General features: G+C 35.6%; 1 protein-coding gene across 2 annotated transcripts in view; it reads right to left on the reverse strand.

Annotated features, from left to right (window-relative positions):
* Window positions 1-12,855, reverse strand: part of LOC150103851 (carnitine O-acetyltransferase-like) — a 323,106-nt gene that overhangs the window by 23,482 nt on the left and 286,769 nt on the right. The window contains exon 14 of one of the 2 annotated variants that reach the window (XR_016548716.1): window positions 2,005-2,284. Coding sequence is in view for 1 of the 2 variants with exons in the window: in XM_090397151.1 (XP_090253277.1) it covers window positions 2,069-2,284 (216 nt within the window). In the remaining variant the exon portion in view is untranslated. Of the gene's footprint in view, window positions 1-1,494; window positions 2,285-12,855 lie in introns of those variants that run through there. The other variant, XM_090397151.1, reaches the window with a different exon arrangement.

The raw sequence follows: 12,855 nt of genomic DNA on the forward strand, positions 1-12,855 counted from the left end.
AGGCAAACAGAATATTTAAGTTCCAGGCGCATAATAAGTGATGAAAACATGCCAGAGGATTGCTGCTATGGTAAAGACACTTACAAATAGAAAAAAGAACTGGGCATTTTCTTTCTATAATGCCTTTGATCAGACTGTAACATAGACCATTTTGCATGTATTTAATGATACAGAAGCACAGAAAGGAAGTGCAGAGATGCATAGATAATAATCAGGATTCTCAGGAGAAGTGCAAACAAAGACAGTGACTATTGGAAAGAATGATATATAATAAGATAGTGAGAAGAATCTGCCAAATAGATAGCAGATGATTTTTTCATAACATAGAAGGGATAAGAGGAACAGGCTGGTCATCTCTGAAAATTTCATTAATGATATGGTGGGTGGAAGTGTGATGAGCAAGTTTTTGAGTTTTTAGAAGGCAATTCTTGAGTATTTCAAGTGTGAGGACAAAATGAATTTAAAAGTGTAGTATTTAGGATAAGCCTGGAAGTTTGGTTATTGTCTTTTAAAATTTAATCATACAATTTTAATATACTTTAACTAAGGTTATAATAAATTTAGTTTAATCCTTTATCCAACTGTGAGCAAACAAAGTTTGTGCCTGAAAGTATCTTCAGGACTGGGGTAAGGTGGTACAACACCGGGCAACTTGTTGCAAAGGTGGAGCAAGCTACCACCACTCCTATCTCAGTATCTCCCATAATGCAAAACACATCTCCTTGCAGATATGTATAATGTTATGCATTAAGGGAAGGGCCACTACCCAGACTAGTTTCAACCTTTATTGAGGTCTCTTCAGTGGGAGCCAGGCCCAAGTGGAGATACCAAGGAGAAGCATTAGCAAGGTCATCTCCACCTATAGGAGTTGCCAAACGGTGTGCCACCTTTTTATTAAATTACTCTGGATTTAGAGAAAGATGTCGAAAGTTTATTTTTCACTTGGTTAGACTATAATAAATTTAGTTTAATCCTTTATCCAAGTGCGAGCAAACAAAGTTTGCGCCTGAATGTATCTTCAGGACTGGGGTAAGGTGGTACAACACCGGGCAACTCGTTGCAAAGGTGGAGCAAGATAACATCACTCCTATCCCACTATATTCCATAATGCAAAACATATCTCCACTTGGGCCTGGCTCCCACTGAAGAGACTTCAATAAAGGTCGAAACTAGTCTGGGTAGTGGCCCTTCCCTTAATGCATAACATTATACATATCCGCAAGGAGATGCGTTTTGCATTATGGGAGATACTGAGATAGGAGTGATGTTAGCTTGCTCCACCTTTGCAACGAGTTTCCCGGTGTTGTACCACCTTACCCCAGTCCTGAAGATACTTTCAGATGCAAACATTGTTTGCTCACACTTGGATAAAGGATTAAACTAAATTTATTATAGTCTAACCAAGTGAAAAATAAACTTTCAACCACTTCACTTAGATTTAATTAGTTCATATCCAGTGAAATGAATTTTTTTTTTGTGTGTGTAGGGGGGGGGGACTGTCTTTCAAAATAATTATAATAGTTATTTATGGATCACAACAGTATTCTATGTTAGAAAAAAAAAAAAAAAAAAAAAAAAAAAAGACTTTCAGCCACTTAAGGGGATTTCAATGAGTAGAACAGGGGATCACACAGGGTGATGAAATTCACTTATCATCTAACATCTATTCATAATCATTTATGCTGGCAATGATATTCAAGCCCACAATCTATTGGTTAGAAAGTAGACGGGTTATGTTATTCACTCAGCTTGAGCTGGTTGTAATAACCATAGTACATCTCTGCCATGTGTACAGGCAAGTGATTGAGGAGAAAAAAGAACAATGTTTTTTAAACAGCTGAAGGTTGCTTAAAACCAGCAAGTTAAGAAAAAAGTAATTAAAAAAGCAAAAAAAAAAAAAAAGTGGGTTCCTTTGACTTACATTAAATGGGAATTTCCATATCAAAAGGCATAATATAATACATTAATTATATCAACATAAGATTAAGATGGATTAGTACATACCATTAGTATGCAAGCAACCTGACATATCTTATTGAAAAATATACCAAACACATAAGCCCCAGTGTCACAGTTTTGATTGCTGTACCCTCAGCAGAATATCATGCATATCTGTTAGACTATCTATAAGAGATGACATGTAATTACTAGAATGAGTTTCTGGACTGCTATTACAAGCTGACAGTCCAAAATTAATGCACTTTGATCGAGGATTATAGCAACAGCCATATCCATTAGGAACTGCTGGTCCATAGCACATAAAGGCATCTATTTTTGATGGAACCTAAGTAAATCAAAAAGAGGGGAAAAAAAATTATGCAATAAAAAATATAGCAAAGAATAATAAAAAAATGTGATGAATGAAATTAAATATGCTTATCATATCTTAAAACTGAGCTACATGGGAAAAAAAAAAAAAAAAAAAATATATATATATATATATATATATATATATATTTATTTATTTACTGTGTATGTGTGCATACACTCAAAAAGATATCACTATATTATATATTATTATTATTGCAAAAGCACACCTCCAAATAATCCACGGACTAATTGAGGGGGGGGGGGGCATTTAAACATTCATACTTAAATATCTATACCATTTTTCTCTCTCTCTCTCTGAGCACATATACCAAAGATGCCAATTCTGCTACTCACCACACAACACAAGAAGAACTTAGACCTCACATGATTCCTAACGATACCCTAACCAACTTCCAGGGAGGAATAACCTGAGCTCTACTCCAGCATTCATAGGTTGCAAAATCTCACTTGTGTCTATACTGCCAGGATCCTGTTACTGACTCATATTTCTATCATATCTCCTTTCCGTCTATTTCTCAGACCACACCCTCAGTCTATTAGGCCAGTTATAATCTTAGTTATTTGCTGCTGAATTTTTTCAACTGTCTTCCAATCTTGTTGAAATCCAGGTGACCATATCTGCATAATAACAGTTCATATGTGATCCTATCAAAGCCTTATAATTTGGTGTTCTTGTTAACAGTGCTATTTTTGATGCAAAGACACACCTTGGCAATGTGACTCAAACTATAACTCTGTGTCCAAAATAATCCATAAGTTTCTAGCTTCATTGACTACTTCCAAATTCCAATTTGTATAATACAAAACATGTAATGTCCTCTGTCCAAAATGCATAACTTTATGCTTGATAACATCAAACTAAAATTCATTATCACTAAATTAGCATCAGTAGCAAATAACCAAATATCACACTCGAGAGCCTTTCCAAAATCATTAATGTATATATTCAACAACAATGACTGAAGTATACTACTGGTCATTCTCTTCCTCTCATACTTAGCACCACCATACATCACTTTCTGATGCCTGTTAGCCAGCCACTCTCCAAATCAATGTCAAGTTTATTTTGCAAACCCAATCCCTCCCTCTAATGTGAAATGTCATCAGATACCATGGCAAAAACCCAAGTCATATAGAGTATTTGGACTCATGGACACCTCCATGAGTCCAAATACTCACTGTGGGAAATTCAAACTATCAACACAATATCTATTGTATTCTTTGCCATGAGAATAAATAAACACAACTTCCAAGGATGACCTGTTGTTTTGCCCTCACTAGCTAAGTGCTGAAACATTTCCCCTACATCAATCCTATAAAATCCTTTAAGTAACTTAAATGTTTCTATCATATAATTCCTTTTTTTTCCCTATCAACCAACTTTTGCAATCTAACACACACTCAGTCTATCCTCATAGTGAACATTCCACAGGCCACTCACCATCTCGATCGCTCGCCTCTGAATCTTCTTCCCAACTTCTTCATTCCCAAGAAAGTCAAGAGACTAGACCTGAGCACAGTAATTCAGATGTGGCTATATCAAGGAATAACAGCTTCCTTATCTCTACTTGTTAGTGTATTCTTCAATAGTTAAGTAATCTTACGAGCTACCTTAGGAAATTTTGCAATATGTTATCTAAACTTTAACTCTGTCTACAATCATCCCTAAATCTCTAGCTGAGTCTATTTCCTGGAATATAGCTCCATGAATGTGGTACACAGCTTGTAATCTATTTATCTCAAAATGCATAGTTAAAATTTCTCCACCTTAATCTGACAACCTTTATCTTTTGCCCATGCTGACAGCCTATTTAAATCATCCTGCAAGCGCTCCACATTGCCTTGATTAACTATTACTCTATTTAATTTCACATCATCAGCAAACAAATGAGTATTTCCTTTATTTCTTATATCATTTATTTAAGAAATTAAACAGTAGTGGTCCCAGCAATGAACTTTTCTGCACACCACTAATCACCTGTTTTTGCATTGATTTCTGCTCCTCCATATACCACTTTTTGATATCTGTCCAGCAGCCATCCAGTGTCATATCCATCCCCATTGTAATTTGTGTAACAGAGCTCCATGTGATATTCTATCAAATGCCTTTGCAAAATCCAGCCAAATCATCATGTAACCATTTTCCTTTATCCAACTCTGCTAAAACTCTCTTATAAAAAGTTAGTAAATTACTAAGGTATAACACAAAGCCATGTTGCCACTCATATAGTATCATTTTTTTTTAAATTTACCCTTTCTTGAATTCTTTGACCAATTTTCTGCATTTTTTTTTTTTTTTTTTAATGTAGCACCTACATTAGTACTGTGGATGGGTGAGCAGGCAGGTTAAGGATTTTTTTATTATTATTTTCATTTTATTTCCAATACATTCATCACCTTGTCATAATAAATAAGCAAGTTGGTAAAACATGACTTCCCTTTAATAAACCCATACTGACAAGCAAAGAGAATACTGCTGTTATCAACCCATTTTTGTATCTGAGCTCTCACCAACCTCTCATAATTACAACTCCAGATATACAGATCAGCCTATACTTTGTAGCCTTATCACCACTTTTGTGAAGTGGAACAATTTTACCTGCCTTCCACACCTTTGGGACTTGTGCTCATATAAGGCTTGTTAAACAGGCAGGCCAAAGCTGATGTTATCTGCTTGGATCATTTCTTTAAGGCATATGGTGACATCTCATCAATTCCTATTACCTTATTGACATCTAGCTTACTTAACTCCTCATAAAACTAGTGTTGCCAATTTAGCTCTTTTTTTTCTTCCCTAGCTCCAAAAATTTTAATCTAGTACCTAGCTCCAAATCTAGCTCCTTCAGAACTAGTTTCAGCTCTTTTTAGTTGTTTTTATAACTTACTGTTAAGAAAGAAATTGTTTTAAAACTTTTCTGAATTTGATAAGGAATTGTATCGTACGTTTGGTACGAGCATCGTACACGTTTCAAATGCATGATGATGTCAGTCAGTCACGTGGCCCAACAGTCTGCCATTTTGTCATTTTAAAGGTTGGTAGTTATGATTACGAGTGGGAAGTTTTCAATGACTGATCGTAATTCGTTGCAGTAAAGAGTTGTATACTCTTCTTCAAAAATGAGTAAAGCTTACAAGCAAAAATTTAGGAGGGAGTGATTGCAAATGGGAATGTTTAGTAAATGGTTGTGTGAAGTTCCTGGTGATGCTACAAAAGGCCACTGTAAGTTTTGCAGATGTGATATAGCTGCTAAATATTGTCAGCTTGTAAAGCATAGTGAAACTAAGAAACATCTTGCTGCAGTTCCATATAAGGATGTTCCAATTACAAATATGCTTGTGAAAAAGTCTGATGAGACCGCGAACTTTGAAGGTAGGTTAGCATTATTTCTTTGTTGTCACTCATCATTCAACAGTTGCGATCATCTTGTAGATCTTTGCAAAAATATCATCCCAGACAGTCAAATTATGCCAAAGGTAAAAATGCACCGAACTAAGTGCTCTGCAATTGCAAAGAATATTCTAAGTGAGCATTTTGAAGATCTAATTGCGGACATTGGAGATGAAAATTTCAGCTTGCTAATAGACGAATCGAATGATATCACAGTGAATAAGATTTTAGGAATGGCCATCATTTATTATAGCAGGAAATTCAACAAAATTATGCATACATTTCTGAGCATAGTGGTTCTAGAAAAGTGTGATGAAATCGGAGATGAAAATTTCAGCTTGCTAATAGACGAATCAAATGATATCACAGTGAATAAGATTTTAGGAATGGCCATCATTTATTATAGCAGGAAATTCAACAAAATTTTGCATACATTTCTGAGCATAGTGGTTCTAGAAAAGTGTAACGCTAGTGGTATTGTGGCTGCACTGAAAAAAGAGCTCTTGACCAAGAAACTGGACATTAAAAATCTCATTGCAATCGGTACAGACAATGCAGTGTTATGGTTGGTGTCAATAATGATGTTTATGAACAACTGAAGGCATATATTCCCTCCTTAATTTTAATTAGATGTGTATGCAATTCATTACAACTGGCAATGTCTCACACCTGTGCAGAATCTCTCCCAAGAAAATTAGAATTTTTAGTTGCCGAAACATATAAGTGGTTTTCACATTCTTCTTCAAGACAAGCAGCATACAAAGAGCTGTATCAAACTATCAACGAAAATGATGCTCCTCTGAAAATTGTAAGCAAATGTACAACAAGGTGGCTCTCCATTGAACCTGCAAGTAGGCAGAATTCTCAGCCAGTGGTTGGAATTAAAAACTCACTTCGAAGTCGTGAGTGTGATTGAGAAATGTTACAAAGCTCAAATTTTGTGGGAGATGTACAATGATGAAAGGAATCTGTTGTACCTTTTATTTTTGCATCCTGTTCTAGTTCAAGTTCAGCAAGTTAACAAAATTTTTTGCATCTAACAGTGCAGATAAGATGAGATTGTTTGAAGACCTTTCTCGTTTGATTTGCTCTATTGCTAATATGTTAGTGCTACCATCATCTACAGTCGACTCTCTAGAGTCAGAGATTGATGGCTATTTGGATCTCAGTCCAAATCTTGGTTACAGATTTGAAAGAAAAATTTCAGAGTTGATGATACAAAAGAAAATAACGCAAAATGATGAGCGAAATCTTAGAAGTAAAGCAAGACAGTTTCTTCTTGGTCTCTTCAAACAGCTTAAGCAAAGGTTGCCTGAAAACTTGAATATTTTAAGAATGATGTCTTCTTTTTCTGTTAACAATATCCTAAAACATATAAAAGAACCTGCTACTCCCAACTTAGAAATAATGCTGAAAAGAGAAATAGATGTTGCTGCTGCTGCTGAATACCAGTACGATACTATCCACTTAAATAAACGGACAAATATAGAAAACACTGAGCTATTCTGGACTGAAGTACGAGAATATAAAGATGCATCTGGAATGAATCCATTTAAAGAAATAGCTCAGTGTGTAATAAATTTATTAATACTGCCAAATTCTAATGTGGAAATTGAACGAATTTTTAGTTCCATGAATGTAGTTAAAACTAAATTAAGAAACAAGATGGAATTGCCAATGCTGACAGCTATTTTGTCAGTCAAGTATGGCCTCGGGCATAACAACAAGTGCTGTCATTACCATCATCAACATTGAGTAATATTGGAACGATGGCCACATATAATAAAGCTGAAAATCTAATTAAAAACGTGAGTGAATTAAGTGCAGAAGACAACATGGAAGATGTATTTAGCCACTTATATGCAAGTATCACTTCAACTTGAATACAGTAAGTAACTTAAAAGTATCAGCTACTACTTTTAAAATTTTAGCTTCAAATTTTTATTTTTAACTCCTTTTTAGAACTTTTTTTTTTTTTTTTTTTTTTTTAAGATTTAGCTGTTTTTAGTCATTTTCATTTGGCAACACTACATATAACTCTTGCTTGCCTGCCATTAAGTCTTATCTCATTTCATTCTCTACACTTGAGCTTCTGATTTCATTCACTGAGAATGAAACACTGTGATGAACTGCTTACTGAATACCTCAAGTATGTCCTCTATAGCAGTTACTAGTCTATTACTTTCATTCATTATTATCTTGCCATAATATTTCTTCTTTCTGCTTGCCAGATACTGAAAAATCTCTCTACTGCACTTACCAAGTCACTCTCCTGGCCTGCTCTCTCTTTATACTCTTTGTGCAACTGATTATTAACATTATTCATATTGTGCTGAATCCAAATTGCCTTCTTCCTGATTGTATGCTTTATCCTCTCATTCATCCATTTGACACCTACCTTATTCAGCCTTTTGACTTTCGGAATAAATTCACACATTGATGCTGTTAAGTATCTCTTTGTCAGTTTCCAAGCAGAATTTCTTTCTTCTCCTCATTCCATGCTATAGCTCCAAGCCATCTTCTAAGTTTCTTATAATCACAATTCTTGTAATTCTATATCCATAAATTAGAGATGCCGATAAATTATATTCTATTTTTAATCCTCTCCCAAGTGAAAGCAAACATAGTTTGCACATGAAGTATCTTCACAACTGGGCTACTTGTATATATAGGCTAATGACTTCACATCAACTGCCTTAGTATCCCATAATGCACAGCATACCTTCTTTCGGATGTGTATAATGCAATGCATTGTGGTAAGGGCCACTACCCATACTAGTTTCGACCTTTACTGAGGTCTCATCAGTGGGAGCCAGGCCCAAGGCTGAAGTAATGTAGAAGTCATATATTTCCCATATACAAGTAGTGAAAATTCTCATATTAGTCCAGTTGTGAAGAGATGTTTCATGTGCAAACTGTGTTTGCTTACACCTGGAAAGGATTAAACCAAGAATATAGTTTCTTGGCATCTTTAATTTATAGTCTAACCAAGTGAAAAAACTTTCAGCATCCGCATATATCCTTTCTTCACAGAGGTCTTTATATGGCTAGCCACAATCACTCTCATATCATAGTATTACTCAGTTCATACAAAAACAAGTTATTTAAACGCAAAAGGTTAATGAGCCATATGATAAGGAAAAGAAAAAAATCATTGCAAATTCAGCCTTTTTTATACAAATGTAAAAATTATAATTCAACTGGGTAAATGACACTATATCACAGTATTCAATGAAATATATTCTTATTTACTTAATTACTTATAATTTTACTCTCTTAGTTTGCAAAGCTATATTCTCAGAGCAGCTACATACACTGAATTCCAAGAGAGAAATAAAAGTATGAATAGGTCGGTTGGTTGATTAGGGACTTACTGGTAGAACTTGCTTACTCAGAGCTATCACGCTCATCTAGAGCAAGCTTTGACAAACATTCATGCCCAAAGTAGGATTTGTACCCACTCAGCCAACCTTCAATATTCACTAATGCACCATTAAGTGAGATCCTTGATTTGTCAGTTACATTTTCCCCAGACATTTGAATTATTCCAATTTACAGTACATGCAAGTTATTTCACATAGAAAGGAAAAATATATAAACAACTAGATGAGATAGTCATGGGCTCACCATCCTTTTCCCCTCTTTGGCCAATGTCTACATAGAACACTTAACTAAACACTCGACACAGCCACTGATTTCGCTGCACTCTGTTGATGATGTGTTTCATGTGGGCTTCTGAATCATGTGGCCAAATAGTATTTGGCCACATGATTCAGACACATTAGATACATGTTTAGTGTATTTAAATAGCCAGCGACCTAAAATTCACTTCACAATGGAAAAGGAATCTAATAACTGTCTGTTCTTACTAGATACACTAGTCACACACCTTCAAAATGGTTTATTATCTTTTTTTATTTATAAAAAATCCACACATACTGGAATATATTTGCACACTCAACATCATCTAGCTTGATACATGATATTCTAAAAAACACTAACTTACAAAGCCAGAGCTAAATCTGTTCTGACGATAATGCTCTTACCACTTAACTCCTACTTCACCACATCTTTTTTATCAATGGCTATAATTCCATATATGGCAAGTGTATTCCCATAAGCTCTCTGGTCAAATTTCATACGAAACTTTTATAGTTTCTATATTCGACTTTGAAATAATGCTGGATTTAATATCCACTTAATTTTTATAAATATGCTTTAGATTTGCATATTTTTTTGTAGTTATTATAGACTGCAAAGCATAAACTCAAGCTAAAAGACTGAGAGGCTTGAGGTTTTAGCTTGAACCATTGATTGCATGCTTCATTTTTAACTTGAACATATTTGTTGGAAAATCAAGGGTTGGGGATTTTTAGGGAATGGGGAATATAGGCATTTGTCCCAGGAAGAATATCGCTTTGGATCAGGAGAGCAGAAAATCCCAAAGGTTATCACAATTGGCTCCATTGTAGTGCCCTAGGATATAAAGCAGAGAATGCCTAAGAGAAGGATAATCAAAAAAGAAATATGGCTAAGGGTTTGAGTTAGAATTGCCAAGAAGAAAACTAATGCGTTATTGGAGGGAGAGCTGGTTAAGAAAAAGCGGGGAAGGAGAGGAGAATGATAAGATTATTTGGAATTCTGGTAGGTTTGTAGTTAGGTTAACAGGTTGTTTTAGATCATAAAATAACTAATTAGCCTTGAAAAAGTTGTGCCATTCATATTAATTTCAGTTGAGATTAGGTTGACGTAATGTCTTCTGCTGTTTCCTTAATTCTTTTTTCCCAACAGTTTTATGAAAAAGTGTTTCAGTTGATCTTGTGGTTAGCATGCAGTGCATTGTGTGATATCCCCAATTTACTGTTATGTGTTTTGTTTAGCCTGTAATAGGATTGCTAGATTGCAGTCCCTTTTTACAAGAGTTTGCAGGTAATCTTTTAAAATTTTTGTTCATTGTAAAAAAGTGGGGAAATAGATTCATGGGTGTTTGATAATAGCAGTTGGTCTGAAACTTTGTATTTTTATTTTTCTGATAATTTTTTTGAGGTATATCTTATATGCTTTGATCAACCGTGAATGTGTAAAGTGTTCTCCAATTGAAAAACAATTTGTATGGTTGTTGTTTCTCCACCACTGGTCATTGGTATATAAAATTGCCTTGGTTTTAGAAATGATGAGTGAGGGTCCTATGGGTAGGTTTCTACATACTGGAAAAACTATAGTTTGATGGTGAGCAGGTAATGAGGATATTGAAAAATGGTACTGTTCGTTTTCCCCCAATTCCAAAGTGAATTGAGTGACATTTACATAAATGTCAGTTACATTTATTGTCAAAAAACTTTTAGAATTATGATAATCGGTGTTCAGTCACACTCAAAGCGGCAGGGATGGCTTCCTGTGATATTTTGCTGGAAAGACATCGTTCCTGTTGGTTTGTGTGGGCCAGGCCCTACCTACTCTTTCAGTTTCTTGGTATGATCTGGTTTAATGCAACACGGTTGCATTTAACTTCTCCAAATTTGGAAAACATTAATTATCAGAGATTCCTCTTTATATCTTAGCCCACTTGCAAATGCCCATAGAGGGCACACCATCTAGATAGGACTTTGTTTCACTCACTATTGTATTGTATTTGTGTGTGTGTTGTTACAAAATGTTTTTTTGTAATCCCTGAAGATGTCTTGACGGAGACAAAATATTGGAAGTATTAAAATTAGTTTTACTCCTTTCTCAGTGCTGATAATATTCCATTAAACCTCAACATGATGAGTAATATCATTAAGCATAAGCTTCAGAAGAGGAAAATATTGTGGAGGGTATATAAAGAGAAAAGTGATCAGAAAACATGAACAGTACAAGGATCAGGCAAGAAAGGAGACCAGCATGGCAAGGAAAGCAAGATCAGATTACAATAAAAATCTTGCTTAGCAGTCCCAAGAAAATCCCAAAGTGTCCTTGTGAATATCACTCATTAAGGTTAATCTTCCATAGTCATTCTTCCTCTTACTTGCTATATAACAAAAGAACACTTTGGGATTTGAGTGACCACTTTGCAAGGGTATATCACCCTAGTGAGGTTACTACTTTAACATATTATTATTATTATTATTGTTCCGGGCAACTCCAAGGAGTCGACAGACTCATCGAGGGAGGCACTAACATCATGTCAAGAACAACTATTCGACATTCACATAGTATCTATCATACCTTGGCTTGAACTCATTCACGGTCGTAGCACCCACAACAGACTCTGGAAGCTTATTCCACTCATTTACTACTCTCCAAGTAAAAAACCTAGCTCTAACACCCTTGTCAACCATGCTCTTGCCCAGCTTCCATTCATGGCCCCTAGTCCTCCCACCACCAGTCATATTTTCAAAAATATCTTCTGGATCAATCTTATAGAAACCCTTCAGTAATTTGAATGTCTAAATCATATCACCCCTCCTTCGCGTATCGACCAATTTCTGCAACCCCCAAATCTTCAATCTATTCTCATAAGGTTCATTCCACAGACCTGTTATCATCTTGGTCACTCGTCTCTGGATCCTCTCCACTTCCTCCCCATCACGAAGAAACCCTGGTGCCCATAACTGGGCACAGTAGTCCAGATGTGGTCTTATCAAGGCTCGATGCAGAGGAACAACAACTTGTTTGTCTCTGCATGTTATATTGTGGAGGGTATTTTTCAGAAGCCAAGTGATTTGATGAGCTGTTTTAGTCACTTTTGCAATGTGCCCCCTAAACTTCAATTCCCTATCCACCAACACTCCCAAATCCCTGGCCTCATCAATCTCCTGGAGTACGGTTCCACCAATGCGATATACTGCTGCTATTCTTTTCACCCCAAAGTGCATAACCTTACACTTTGGCACATTAAATTGACATCCATTTTTCCTAGCCCAGTCCTCCAAACTATCCAAATCATCCTGTAAAATTTTGACATCCTGTGCACTCATAATTGCTCTACCCAACTTTGCATCATCAGCAAACAAGTGAACACTTCCTCTCAAATCCTTTCCTATATCATTGATGAACAAATTGAAAAGCAGTGGTCCAAGAACAGAGCCCTGTGGCACTCCACTAGTCACAAGCTGTCTTTTAGACTCCACTCCTGAATAAACCACTCTCTGGTA

The sequence above is a fragment of the Typopeltis vanoorti genome, chromosome 8, assembly GCF_054136105.1.
Source record: "Typopeltis vanoorti isolate ZY-2024b chromosome 8, IOZ_Tvanoo_1.0, whole genome shotgun sequence".
NCBI classification, from domain to species: domain Eukaryota; kingdom Metazoa; phylum Arthropoda; class Arachnida; order Uropygi; family Thelyphonidae; genus Typopeltis; species Typopeltis vanoorti.